This window comes from Arctopsyche grandis, chromosome 6 (assembly GCF_051622035.1).
Source record: "Arctopsyche grandis isolate Sample6627 chromosome 6, ASM5162203v2, whole genome shotgun sequence".
Classification (NCBI taxonomy): Eukaryota; Metazoa; Arthropoda; class Insecta; order Trichoptera; family Hydropsychidae; genus Arctopsyche; species Arctopsyche grandis.
This window is the reverse complement of record NC_135360.1, coordinates 11705635-11719887: the sequence shown is the minus strand read 5'-3', so window position 1 is coordinate 11719887 and position 14253 is coordinate 11705635. Positions and strand designations below refer to the sequence as shown.

The 14253-nt window shown below is 33.6% G+C and overlaps 3 protein-coding genes across 4 annotated transcripts in view; 1 reads left to right on the top strand and 2 right to left on the bottom strand.

Moving 5' to 3' along the window:
* Positions 1–810: 810 nt before the first annotated feature.
* On the bottom strand, positions 811–2818 carry UK114 (reactive intermediate imine deaminase A homolog UK114). Its single transcript, XM_077432374.1, has 3 exons — positions 1841–2818; positions 1534–1763; positions 811–1451 (listed from the first exon to the last, which is right to left on the bottom strand). The coding sequence occupies exons 1-3, from the start codon at positions 1900–1902 to the stop codon at positions 1333–1335; spliced, it is 411 nt and encodes a 136-aa protein (XP_077288500.1). The 5' UTR covers positions 1903–2818; the 3' UTR covers positions 811–1332.
* Positions 2819–3109: 291 nt separating this feature from the next.
* Positions 3110–14253, top strand: part of Pop1 (POP1 ribonuclease P/MRP subunit) — a 95491-nt gene continuing 84347 nt past the window's right edge. The window contains exons 1-4 of one of the 2 annotated variants that reach the window (XR_013260700.1): positions 3110–4614; positions 5887–6254; positions 6504–6782; positions 6866–7666. Coding sequence is in view for 1 of the 2 variants with exons in the window: in XM_077432967.1 (XP_077289093.1) it covers positions 3204–4614; positions 5887–6254; positions 6504–6782; positions 6866–7195 (2388 nt within the window). In the remaining variant the exon portion in view is untranslated. Of the gene's footprint in view, positions 4615–5886; positions 6255–6503; positions 6783–6865; positions 7786–14253 lie in introns of those variants that run through there. The other variant, XM_077432967.1, reaches the window with a different exon arrangement.
* Apt1 (Acyl-protein thioesterase 1) lies at positions 7999–13875 on the bottom strand. The gene is made up of 5 exons (XM_077432978.1): positions 13719–13875; positions 13593–13624; positions 9259–9472; positions 8827–9000; positions 7999–8745 (listed from the first exon to the last, which is right to left on the bottom strand). Exons 1-5 carry the CDS (start codon positions 13866–13868, stop codon positions 8554–8556), a joined length of 762 nt encoding a protein of 253 aa, XP_077289104.1. The 5' UTR covers positions 13869–13875; the 3' UTR covers positions 7999–8553.

Genomic DNA, 14253 nt, shown 5'->3' with positions numbered 1-14253 from the left:
ATTATTTTAAAATTCAATTAAGGAACTACATATATAAAGGTTGCTTAAAAATAAAACAATGATATGAGCCGTTACATTTGAATGTGGCGGAAGTCCAATTTTCAATTCCAAAAACACTATTTCTGTTTGACTTTATTCAAAAATTGTTATCACTTATTAATTCGATATGTCCAGAATCTCGGGAAAGCATAATAAATGTATTACAGGCCACCAGTACTTTTAAATATTGCTAAATGTAAAACATTATATTATTATATTTAATGCTTTGCGAAATATTTCTCGAAATTGGACTTATGCCACTTTCAAATATAACGGCTCATATATGTATTTGACTTTTATATTAATTATGATTTGAACTACAGTATATGTATATTGGGTTCGGTGATTACTAGTCAAATGTGAACTGGTCACAGGACAACCAGTCGCTCTAGATCGGTCACATGTGATCACCCGTCACACTAAAACTGGTCACACCCTAAAATTGGTCACGAGAAAATTGGTCTCACCCGAAAATTGGTCACGAAGAAACTGGTCACACCCAAAAATTAAAAATTGGTCGAATTTTTGGGTGTGATCAGTTTTTTCGTGACTAATTTTCGAGTGTGACCAGTTTTCTCGTGACCGGTTTTAGGGTGTGACCAGTTTTCTCGTGAACAGTTTTAATGTGACGGGTGATCACGTATAACCGATCTAGAGAGACCGGTTGTCCTGTGACTGGTTCACATATGACTAGTAGTCCGTTTACCGCATATTGTACATGTAATGTTTTTTAATAATTCTCAAAATATGTATAGATTTATTTTTTTATTTGGAAAAAATCTGTGCACACCATCTTCTTAAGCTTCACATTTTTTTTAATATACCAGACGTGTTGTATAGATACTTCTCAAATTGACATCAGACCGAATTACTGGGTGCGCTAAATAATTTTGTGGCCATGATTTTTTCATCCAGTGAAATGGCAGATAATCTAGTGATTACCAATGGCATTTTAGTAATATTTCTCTACAGCTAAAAACAGGTTACTGCATCAGTTTTTGATTGTACTTATATTTACACCACCATCATTGTTGTAATTATACATTTAATAATTTCATCTCTGTCAAAAATAAAATTTAAAAAAAACAAATTTGAAAAACCTAATCGTATAAAATAATAAAAAGAAGTTGAAATTTCAACCTGAACGTTTAAATCTTAAGCTTAAATGAACTTTATTAAAAGAAAAATATATTTTTTAATTTTATTCAAAATAATTTGAGCTTCTGGTTTACAAGATATGTAAATACAGAATTATAAGTGGGATTTATATTAAATTTTCGATTTTTTATTTAGTCACGATGACTCCACTTTAACATCTCCAGTAAGTGCTATAGCTTCGATTTCCACAGCTGCACCCAAAGGTAATTTTCCAACCTGATATGTAGATCTAGCAGGAAAATCTTTGGTGAAAACTGGAAACAAATTAAAGCGTTTATGAAGCTAAATGATTTTCATTATTCAATACCAATGTAAAGTTATAACATCATAATTTACATTCTTGATACACGGTGTTAACTTTGGGAAAACTTTGAATATCGCCGAGCATAATAGTTGTTTTAACAACTTTAGTATAATCACTTCCAGCAGCCTTCAAAATAGCTCCCAGATTAATCAGTGCTTGTCGCGCCTCAGCTTCTGCTCCACCATCTACTAATTTCATAGTATCTTTGTTAATGCCGAGGCATCCTGACACATATAGAGTACGATCGGCTAATACTGCTTGACTAAGTCATTATAAAAAAATTAATATAACTTATATAGTAAAATTATATTATCCAATTATTGTTTTCTTTTGACTTACCTGTATGGACCAACTGGTGGGTAGGTGCTGGCTGTATTGATGATTCTCTTAATTACCGACATTTTACTTCTGGTGACTTGACTGTTTTGTACAAGAATAGTACTATGCGGTGTTTGCTTAGCTGTTATTTCAACACACGATGCAGATAATGATAAAGATAACCCACGGACAGGTTCAAGAAACAAATTTGATAAATTGCCTAGTGCCACATATCACAATTTTGCTTCTAAATAAACATTCACTTTGGTATATGCATGTATATAGTTAACATTTGACATTATTGCCACATATCACACACACTAAAACATATTGTTTTGCTAGAATATACACATACATACATACATTTACTTATCGACTTATTGTACGTGTGAATAGAAGGAATGAATATGTATGTGGCATACGTACATACATATATACATAATAAATATATTACATGTTCAAAATAGCGTGTATAAACTGAAAATTGATTGTCAGTTTGCAGTAAAACAGTATTTAGGTGTAAAATGTACAATCAATATTTATATTTATGCCCCGCGTGTAGTTATAAACTGAAGTAGTAGTAGATAATTATCATTACTATTGAAAACAAGCTCAAACAAACTAATTATTAGCACATCCTTTTTAAATACAAGAATTTCGACGAGCGAGAAGAATATAGGTAAACATATATTTCGGATGAATTTGAGCCTACCTAGTTGAGTTACCTAGCAGTGGCGTGCCGTGAAAATATCCCTGTTTTTGTGACATAGCCTCACTTACGTGTGCAACAAAAGGTTCGATGATTATTCCGCACATAGTGATCTCGCACACATCACCAAAATCTCGATCACTGGCACTCGTAAATTCCATGCATCGAGGGTAATATACGCGAACTATCACACTAACGGGAACTCAAGTGAAAGATATTCCTTGTTCGAAATTTTTGTGGAAACGATTTTCTTGTGCACGATCGCAATATGTGAAATAATCCGTTTACCACAATAAAAACAGAGCCTTTGGTACCTGGCTATTTTCTGTAACGCTTGCTCTTTACACTGACGGTACACATCTAGCTTTCATATGCGCAATTTTTCTTTGCATAAAGTTTTTGTCACAAAAGGGGACATTAAATTCAATAATTTTTACACGTAATTTGTTTTGATATAATATTTTCTGCAATGCTTCCTATTCTAACCGTCATATTATATAAAAATTTCTCCCTCCTTCCCCCCCAATTAGCTAATTTATTGAAATATTTAAAGTGAAGTGTGTAATGTTTTTTTAATGGCTGATTATTTGGCTGTTAAGGCGATCCGGCTATCTGACATTGACAGCTGTCAAACATATAGGTTAGCACGTGCATGGTGTATTTAGTAATATCGCCATGCAGTTCGACAAGTCACTGTGTAAAGATGAAGATGGTGATTATGGAAAAGAAAAACATAGAGAGCAGCTTCCTGATGAGGTCCACCTAACAAAATTTGCAGCAGCACGCGCTCGCGAGCTGTCAGCACTTACACAATGTTTGTCTCAACCAGCGAAGACTAAATTGGCGTTTCAATCCCTGCCTGTTCATATGCGACGGCGTGTCATGAGCCATGATTCACGTCGTCTACCCAGAAGACTACGCCCTGGGGCTTCCGCAGCAGATTCTCCAGTCAACTCCCGACGAGCACGTCGGCGCCCTCATCGCTTATTGGCACACTTTGCACGCCGTCAACGCCAACATACCTGGCTCGAAACTCACATCTGGCATGCAAAACGATTTCACATGACGAAACGATGGGGTTACAGTCTACCTGAAGCACCCTGTGACAAAGCTTTCCGCGCTTGCTACCGTGCTGGATCTGCCCATTGCTTGCTACAAGACATATCTTATCTAGGTTGTATCCAACTATCCGGTCCCGTTGAAAAACTCTCTGAAGGCTTTAAAACCATCACCAGTCCTAAATGTGGATTGGGCATTGCTGCAAAATGCTACGTGAATGGAGAACGTGAGGGCAATGCTTTTGTATTCGATATTAATAAATATCCCTATGAGTGTCTAGGAAGAGTATCATTCATCTGGAACAACCGGAACATTTCAAAAGCTTTCGTTTGGATTTTTGCACATCCCTCATTTTATCAAGATTTAGTCGATGTAATTGTTAAATGCTTCACGTTGACCAAGACTGATACAACGCTAACAAATTTAAATCATTATTGCAATAAGAATGCAATACAAATGGTAGAATTGAATAAGTCTCTAAATAGGTTAAGACTCATTGGCCCGTTGTCACATGCAATATTAACAGAGGTATTGCGGCCTGTTATGTTATCGAAGGACATTAAAGGCCAGCTAGTGTCTCAATCAGACACAAACTGGTTCAAAGAAAAGTTATGCGATGATAAAATCAGAGAGTACCACAGTATACAGACAAACTTTTGGCAAAAAATGAAGAACTTGCGTTCGCCTGCTGAAATGCAAAGCAAAATTGTTTTGGGTTTGAATGTCGATGACCCGAGAGTGAACTTTCCACGTAAGCGCACAAAAGCGCTTCCCAATTATGGAGACGCACCGTCCCTCTTAGATTTGATCAATATACCAGCTGGTTTAAATTTCAGCCTTTTATGGAGCGAAGAAATACGAAAAACGGTCTTTGACAAAAAAATAACAAATCTTGAAATGAATAACATGCGAGAAAATTCAAACTTGGTACCCGGCGAAATGAACGATGCACTTCGAAATGTATCGGGAATACCCGTATTACTAGTTCAACAGCCCGGAAGTAAAAATTCGAATTTTAAAAAATTAGGTATGTAAAACACTTTTAATGGCACTTGTTTGTTAAATGGGCGCATCCGAACATCGAGTATACACACTTATACTAACACATACAAATACACGGCAGTTATATGAAAGGCCTCTAGATATCGCAAACAGTTATAATAAAGTGACTATGTATGTCTTGTCAACACATGAAAAGTTGTTTTGCAGTTTATATGGCAGCCATTAGAAGAGATTCTTTCTGCCTTAAGACAACACTGGCCTCCACCAGAACATACGATGTGAAATTCATAGACATATTATATATATATATATATGTATAATTCAATTATTTGGAAAATGCGCTTTGGATTTCAACGATTTTGTTCGTGGTTGTATACCACTTTACTCAAACTGTTTGCGACACCTAAAAGCCACTAGTTATTTAGAGTTAATGTAAGCGTGTATACTTGATGTTTGGATGCGCCCGTATAACCAATAAGTACCCCTTAAATTGTTATTTTCACTAAAATGATTACGTCTAAAGATTTGTTCATACTGGCACAGCACAGACGGGCAGCTGCACGTAAACAGCAGTGCGAAAAGTATTTTTTGGTGCATTATATACGGACACATTCCGGTCTCCCTCACGGGACCTAAAGCGAAACGCCCGATAACGCAAATATCGGAAGGCAAAGATCGAAAATCGAAAAAAAAAAGGTGCATGGTAAACGGTACTATGTACATATATATGAGTGCCATGCGGTGAAATTATCTCTCTTTTTGTCATACAGCCTTGTTTAATGTGCGCGCGCAGAATACGAGAGGAAAAGCCTGTTCCTCTTGTTCCTGTTGTATCCTGCTCGCGCAAATTAAGTGAGGATGTACGACGGGGGGAGAGACTTTTTTTTTATCTTTCGACTTAAGATCTTTCGATTTTCGATCTTTGCCTTCCGATATTTGCGTTTTCGGGCGTTTCACTTTCGGTCCCGTGAGGTAGACCCGACACATTCATATGTTCCGTAATATTTACGTGGCACAGACTTAACAGCAGCAGCCGACACAATCTATTTATATTGTACAGCAGTACGTCACCATAGCATATAAAACAAAACTAATTTTCTTTGGCCACTGCGGAAATATTCGTGGCAATACGATACGACATAATCCGATTTTGCCTTACACTCGGCCAAAACAAATGAACGTGTGCTGCTGTATAGTATGAATAGAAGTAATCTTTTCCGTGCACTACTGTTGCCTTGCAGTGCTAGATAGTACGAATGGATCTTTATTTGTAACTTTTTTATTTTATTGATTTCAGGGTATAATAGTGGTTGGGATTTAATTCTTCCTGCTGGTTATGGAATGCCATTTTGGTTATCGTTAATACTGAGAGGAGCCCGAACCGGTGGTTTGAGGGAAACAAGTAAATTATTATTCGAAAGTGGTAATTTTGAATTTCAACCTGATACATTACCGGGTAGAAATGAAGAATTGAGAATAGAAGCCATTTTAAAAGAAAAATATTTCCGGTTGCCGCCAAACAAAAGAGTTAATTTTACAAAGTTATCAATAAACAGTCCTTTTCTATGTCATTGGAATACTCTAATAAACAACTGGAACAATGACGAAACTAATAAAGACGATTTTTTTGTACTACGCGAAAAGAAATTACTGGAAGAATTACAGGTACATATAATAATAATGAAACCAGTGGCGGCTAGTGAGAATTCAGAGGGGGGGGGGCTGCAGAGATTAATCAGAATGTAATAGCTCATTGACCATACCGGTGATCAAATGCAGACAAAAATAGCATGCATATGTAATATACTGGGAGGGCTGTAGCCCCGCAGCCCATATAGACGAGCCGCCACTGAATGAAACTATGATTTTTGTGTATGATATACGTATATACAATTATTTATTTGGATGTTACAGGTGATGATAACCGCTGGCAAATTCAATAAAGACTTTTCATGGAATTTAAAATGTTTGATTCCCATCAAAGTGCTAACACAGGCTAAAGGTAAAATAACAGACTTTGCATTGATATGTCTGCCGTCGGATGGTGACAAACCGACTATGTCGAGTTCACACTTGGTCGAGCCGTTGAAAAAGGATAAGAACGAAGCAATCAGAAGGGATATTCGCAACAAACATAGGAAAATACTGAAATCTTTACGACGAAAAAGTGTACGGAGGAGAAAGAAAATTCTCGTAAGAAAATTCTATACATGGATTAGTTTAATATATGTACGTATATACGATTTTAGTTAGCTAATTTTTTGGCATTATTGCAGGAACAATCTAAGAAATTCATTAGTGTGCCTAAACAAAATAATTCGTCACTAATACAGAACTATTTATCGAGGATGAGGGAATTGTGGCTGTCTTCTAATTTAGACAACGTACGCAATCAATGCTCACGAGAAACAATTGGATATGTAGTTAAAGGCGATTTTTCATTCACCGAAGCGAAGAGCGCCGGTGTAGGTTATGTGGCATTGAAAAGTTTAGAGATCCTTTTGAAAAAACGTACATCAAATAAAACGCTTGTGTTAGTACGAAACACACTTTCCAGACAATATAGATACGCATCTTTAGATATAATATGTGATGTGTTAACTTAAATAAAATTCATATGATATTGAGAACAAATGAAAAATATATCATTGGTGTGTCATTTATTTTATTCAGTATAATTTTCTATTGTGAAAATTTTCGCAATACACATAATATGATTTTTGTAAACTGTGAATTAAAATTATGATATCTATCTAAATTCTAAATTTACTTTCTAATATGTATAAAAATAAAGAGTGTTAATTTTTTTCACATGTAATAAAAATACATCAGGATGATCAAAATAATGTATATTTTCTATTATAAATACAAATAAATCTCGGATAAATACAAAATATATTTTTCATTGAATGTTTCACTTAATAAAAAATATACTTTATGAATGTGTACATACATATACTACTATACGATACATTTTATTGTAATATATTGGAAAATTGCTATAAGACAAACATTCGATATTTCTATACAAGCACATACATATTTATGTATGTAGAGAACATGAATGGCTTCATTTTGTGTTGGAAACCATATACATACAAACTTGAAAGGTTATTAAGAATTGTATTCACAGCAAAATTTCATTATAAAGTGAACATATTTCTGAGGTCACAGTTATTGCTATCAGAGGTAAAATCGATATATATATATATATATATATATATATATATATATATATATATATATATATATATATATATATATATATATATATATATATATATATATATGTACATATATATTATGCATTCCACATAAATTAATATTGCATTGTGCATTACGCAAAAAAATCCAATCTTTTCCTAACTTTTAACATGAATAATGTAAATATTAGAAACTTTTTTACATACGGTGCATAGTAGAATAAAAATAGATGCTATTATATTCAAAATATGACACTTTAAGCTATTTATGCAGTACCAAATACATATTGCAAATTTGATATGAAGAATTTTTAAAAAGATTTCAACAATTGTAAATTTCATTTTGCGTAGTGTAACTATATATTTACATAGTTAACACGTGTGCATTTAGTCGAATTGTGTAAAGTGTAAAATAAATTTTAATTCATCTATCTTAATAATTTCGTTTAAATTTTTGTAAGGAAGAATAATACTTTTCGCCCATTTTATTTTATACATAAAATTGACTTGTAATCATATTACAGAAGTATATGTAATCTCAAAGTAAATTGATTGAAGCGACATTCGATAAAGCGCAGGGGAAAAAGTATACAAAAATATCTTGAATTCTAATTTCATTTATACTAAAATAAACTCGTAATAGATAGTACTTTTTTGGTATTATAATTTCCATCGTATCATTGCCGATGAAATCCGTTTAACAATGTTGAAAATTTTACATTATCGACTAAGTGGAAAGTAGTTGAAATTTTTTGTCATTCTTAATTTGGAGAACCGATCAATTTGTGGACGAAGTTTTTCATATCTTTAAGCTCTTCATCACAAGATGTATGCATCATTCCGGCATATGTTTTAAACTGCGAATTACTCATCACAGTTTTTAGAAAAGTCGCAGTCATTTGTCCCCATTTATATGGAACAACAGGATCACAGTCACCGTGAAATTGTATTATCTGTAAAACAAAAATGAAAAGCAAATCAAAAAACGTTATTGATTATTCAGTAAATACAGAAAAATCGACGAAACAACTCACTGGTAGATCACGTGTCGCTTTCAGATCCCCGGGGAACCGTTTGTGAAGAGGCATCCAACAAGACAAAGCTAAAACTCCTGCAATGTTTTGTGGGAAAGTCATTGCCGAGTGCAAAGCCAAGGCACCGCCTTGAGAAAATCCACCCAAAACTATACGATTAGCCGGAATTCCTGCCTAAAATTAAGTTCATTTAATTAAAATACGATAATAAACTTACATATCATAACCATACAAATGATTAATGATCTTATAATATGCAAATATGCTACATAAACTTATTTATTGTTTATGGGAAAATGTTAAACTTTGACACACATTCATAACAATCAGTCGTAAACATCTTACGAGCTGAATAATTGTTGTGTTTTAATTAAATCAGATTTGCATATTCGATTTATAAAATAAATAGGTTATAAGATGAAATGCATGTACCTTGATTTCGGTATTGATCATTTCATGAATTAATTCTGTTGCCCTCAATATACCTTCTTGGTCTTCGGGTCCGGTCGTCTCCAAGGTTCTCAAATCGAACCATGAGGGCATTCGAAATCCAGCATTAAGAGTTACCGGCATAGTGGCAGCCGTAGGGCATATTACTTTAACATGAGGTGGCCTCAAGTTCCCCATTGCACTCGCCCAACCATGTCTATGGAAAAATAAACATATTTTGGCAAAATGTCTTTCAAATTTAAGCTAAAACCCAAAAAACATAAGGGTTTACCATTCATTTTCATAATAAATACTTGAATAAATATTTCATAGTATAACTTCAACATATTGTATGCTTATATGAAGTTACATTTTGACCTTTAGAATAGTGTGAAGGATAATGAAACATTGTGAAACATTTACAGCAGTAAATATACGAATGAATTAAACTTAGATAATTAACATATTTTACTACAATACAAAATTTATGAATTGTGCAACATTTGCACTGTTCAATCAATGCATTATTTTTTTATTTGAATTTCATTGGTACTTGAAATGAGGTCAATAGGAAACAGCCTCATTGAGATTTGCGTACTGACCTATTTCAGTATAATTTGACCTGACCTTTTTATATTACATGTTACGCACACATTGTATTTAATATAAACAAATTTATAAGACTACGAACAAATTGCGTTAGGAATAATAATGCCCTACAAAAATAAAAAAAACTGAGAAAAATGATTTAAATTGATTTGCATCATCTTGCAAACATATCAACATAATCAGGTGCGTCATTTCAGCTTTACCCAGAGGGGGGCAAATTTTTTAACCAGTAAGGAATGACTTTCTAGGGGAGGGGTGTATTATGTATATTATAAAATAAGTATATGTATGTTAACTATTTTTTTTAATCATTTTTTTTGTTTATATATTTAATCGGTTCCCGGAAAAATACACTAAATTGCACTGAATAGTGGCGCAGTTTCGAGAATTCCTAATTTTCAAAGGCGCTCAAAAAGAACTTACGCAATATAATTCCACAAAAAAAAAAGGTTAGGACCCTCGGATAATATACAAATACCCGTTGACGCTTTTTTGTGGAATTCTATTGTGTTAGTTCTCCTTGAGCATCTTTGAAAGTTTGGATCCTCAAGAGTGCAACATCTCGAGTGCATTTTTCCGGTCACCATTTTTATCAATAAAATTAATAGTAAAATAATTTTAAAGGATAAACGAGTTTTACAAAATATATTTGGGAGTTAACATTATATTTTTTTTATACCTGATAGTGTTCTAAAGAATTTAAATATTCTAATTTTGTTGGTTTAGTACTTAAATTCAAATTCATAATAATACATTAAAAACGTGGATAGTACCCTTTAATAGCCTAGGGGGGGGGGGCTGCCCACCCTAGCCCCCCTAAAATGACGCCCATGGTCAAAAACCTTATTTAAAATAGTAGTACAAAGGTAAATTTAGTATGGTAAGCGGATTATTTCGCACAATGCGATCACGTAACAATCGTTGCCATGAAAATCAGGAATACGGAATTTAGTGACGTGATTTTAAAAGATTTTAGTGACGTGCGCGAGATCGCTTTGTGCGGAATAATCACCGAACCACTTAGCATATACATATCTACGCGTTAATAACAAATAAGTTGATTTCTGTGGTTCATTTGTAAAGAATATAAGCAAGTGTGTATTAAAGCCTAATAAAATGTGCCGTAGGACTTACCCTCCTCATTTTTTTATATATTGTTACTATCACATCCTAAATTATATTCCTTATTGCTGTAATGGAATACGAAGATAATATAGATGTCCAAATAAAATCATTCTAACATTTTTGGCCCCAAATCTAGACTAGAAACTACGATGTAACGTGAGACTTACGAGAACCGAGCATGCTGTGGCATTCGTGCCATGTGTTGTAATATTGTGAGGACGTAAAATATTTTTTTAATAATTTCTTCTTTAACTACCTATATATGTATATACATAATATTATTACAATATAATTCAATGCAAGGTCTTTAATAATATTACTGTAAGCATTGCTATGTCCATAACATGATGTTGATAATTACTTACTGATACAAATTTCCAATAATATAAAATACTAGTGTTTTTTACCCGGCTTCGCTCGGTATTTGTAATATAAAAATGGCCAATCTAATAGTAAATTTATTTGAATATTCATTTGTTTTTTTTTTTTATTAAATTGAACGTTACGGATTCTAAGAACCAAACAAACAAATAAACATACATACATTTCTTTCAAAATTATACATTAGATAAACGTATTCCATAAATAAATTAATAATATCAACAAATTTTATTAATGTAATATTTCAAAATACGAAACACGAACTCAAAACTAACAACAAAATAAAAGTCAAATTCTACCGACCGCTATACGCATTAACAATGTTGTATTTCTTGACCAAAATGCAATGCGAAACTGAAACGAAATGTAATTGGCCATTGCGGGTCGAGTAGGGGGTGAATTCGATAGCATATAGATTTTACGTAAGTCACGAAAAACCATTTTGATAAAAGTACCTAATAAAAAAAAATAAAGACATGACTGAATCACCAGGTGATTTAATGTCTTTTGAGTGTCCTAGTGGTTGTTAGGATCAACAAATGTATTTTTAAAATTATTATTTAATTAATTAACTTGCTGTAAATATTAAATTTTTTGATCTCAAACAACAAATTGAATTATAATTCGATAAGTTTATAAAGATTGTGTTCATAGGCCTTATTACCCACCATGATATAATAAGACTTATTATTTATGCTTTTTAAAAGATTTGATTTGATATTTATGGGAGAAATTCAATTTTAATTTTTGAGCTGGTCCCTATGATAATGAAAGACTAATTAGTAATAAAAATGGTGCATTATCTACAATATTTTTCATTTTATTTCAAATCTCCCTTAATTATTTTCTTATATTATCAACTACATATATAGAAAGCCAAGGAATATCCTAGTATTTATCTGTTGCCTGTAAAAAGTTGGTTCTGTAATTAAAATTCAAGTTACATAAGTGTTCTCATTATTTCTGATATAATAAATGATTTTTTTTTAATTTAGGACATTCACGTCTAAGATTTCGTCAAGGAATTGATTTTATTCCGAATTTCATTTATCTTAATAAACCAATTTAATCCCAAAAACACTATGTTTATCCATAAAATACGATTTTAATCTGGAAATTCGATTATATTCTAGATAATAATATTATGTAACTGAATGTACTGGCCATTTATTTAACTTGTTAAATCAAAGGCATTTAATGTTATTGATCCGTTAAATACGACCTTCAGAGAAATTAAAATTTAAACGCCAATGAAATGCTATAAAACCGCTCAGATATTCTGAAAAAGAAAATTCTCCGCTGAAACAAAATTTTTCAAAGGATATATGTATATGAAAAGTTAAATATTTTTATAAAAAAAAAAACGAAAATTTCAAAAGCTGTCTGTACCTTCATAACTATCCTTCTTATAACTTCATCCACTCATAACTAAAGAACGGATTCTTATTAGGGCAAACTGATTTTGGGGCGTTTTGGCTGTTTTTTTGCTCTTTTGCACTGTTGGAACGCGTATTGTTATTTGGGTTCGCCTTAATGACTATCCGTAGTCTATTCATAACCAAAGCTGGCTAGTTGTGCGGATGCTTTTGCAAATAACAATAGACCTTTCCATTAGTGAATCATTTTTTGTGCCAAAACCAATGCCCCAAGTCTGCACATAACAATGTAATAACGAATTTAATAATCAATTAAATGTTTTTAATCTTAGCTTAATAAATAACAGATCATCCTTTTAATGTTATTTCTACAGTTGGTTTCTTATCGCAACGTGTTTACTATCACTACATATGCATTTTCTGTTTTTATCATAAATTACACAACTATCCATAAATATATTAACTTAGAAAATAGATATATGTACATATAATTTCGAATCGACGTCATAAAACCAGGTTCATAAAAAATATTCATTAGTAAGTGAGCTGTGCACTTGAAAAAAAAAATCATTAGATTGTGCAATACACTAAAGCGAAGGAAAAAAACTAATTTTTTTTTTATTCCCAATAGCGTGCGTCTCTCAGTCATAATTCAGCATTGAAGCACAATTAAAATCGACGACAGCTTCCAATAAACAACCGAAAGGTGGAGCTGATGTCGTTTTCATCAATTAAAAGAATTTAATTGAGATGCGAGCGGGAAGGAGGGGGTGAGTAAGTGCGAGGGGGAAAAGGGGGCGTAGAATGCTGAACATCGAACGTCATATTATGCAGGATGAAACTCACCCTGTGTCGCCGAGGCCGTGCAGGAAGATGAGCTGCAACAAACGCGAACAATTAGCCATTTGCAAATACGTGCAATCATAATTTACATATGGAGGTGGCGAAGGTAGGGGAAGTGAGAGAGTTTACCGTGGCTGTGTGTTTCGCCGAAGCGGCTACGATCACGGGACTCGCCATTGATACGTTACGATCGATACGCTGGACGGGGCCACACTGCACACTGCACAATACACAATACACACTGACACTCCACACACACACGCGCCAATTCACCGACATTCTGTGTTGCAATAAGCCCGCCATACACGGCACGCTCTGCATTGTCTGTCGGCACCCCCCACACAATACCGGAATTTTTCAAGCGGAGGGAACATAGGGGCGTATTAGGCCCCCCCTGCGCTGCAAACCAAGCGGCCGTATGCTCATTTCATACTTTTGTCTCGGCTTTTGCCATTTTAAACTTGCCAGAAAGATCCAACTCAATTTTAAGAATTGTCAATCATCAATGTACAGTAAGTCCTCTACTTACGCGGTTAAAGGTCTGTTCATACCTATCCAGCACGACCCGTATCCTGCAGGTGTCATGCAAGTGCGGATAGTATTCTTTGGTACATTATATGGACGTATTCATACTTCATTCGCGTATTTACGCATTCATGCGCGT

What these genes read in the sequence shown, in the direction of transcription:
- UK114 (XM_077432374.1), bottom strand. Translation starts at nt 1,902, where the DNA reads ATGTCGGTAATTAAGAGAATCATCAATACAGCCAGCACCTACCCACCA. An exon ending in CCACCAGTTGGTCCATACAG is followed by an intron (nt 1,764 to 1,840) that starts GTAAGTCAAAAG and finishes ATAATGACTTAG; the next exon opens with TCAAGCAGTATTAGCCGATC. An exon ending in TAACACCGTGTATCAAGAAT is followed by an intron (nt 1,452 to 1,533) that starts GTAAATTATGAT and finishes ATTTGTTTCCAG; the next exon opens with TTTTCACCAAAGATTTTCCT.
- Apt1 (XM_077432978.1), bottom strand. Translation starts at nt 13,868, where the DNA reads ATGTCGGTGAATTGGCGCGTGTGTGTGTGGAGTGTCAGTGTGTATTGT. An exon ending in CGGCGAAACACACAGCCACG is followed by an intron (nt 13,625 to 13,718) that starts GTAAACTCTCTC and finishes CGTTTGTTGCAG; the next exon opens with CTCATCTTCCTGCACGGCCT. An exon ending in AAGCGACACGTGATCTACCA is followed by an intron (nt 8,746 to 8,826) that starts GTGAGTTGTTTC and finishes TTTGTTTTACAG; the next exon opens with ATAATACAATTTCACGGTGA.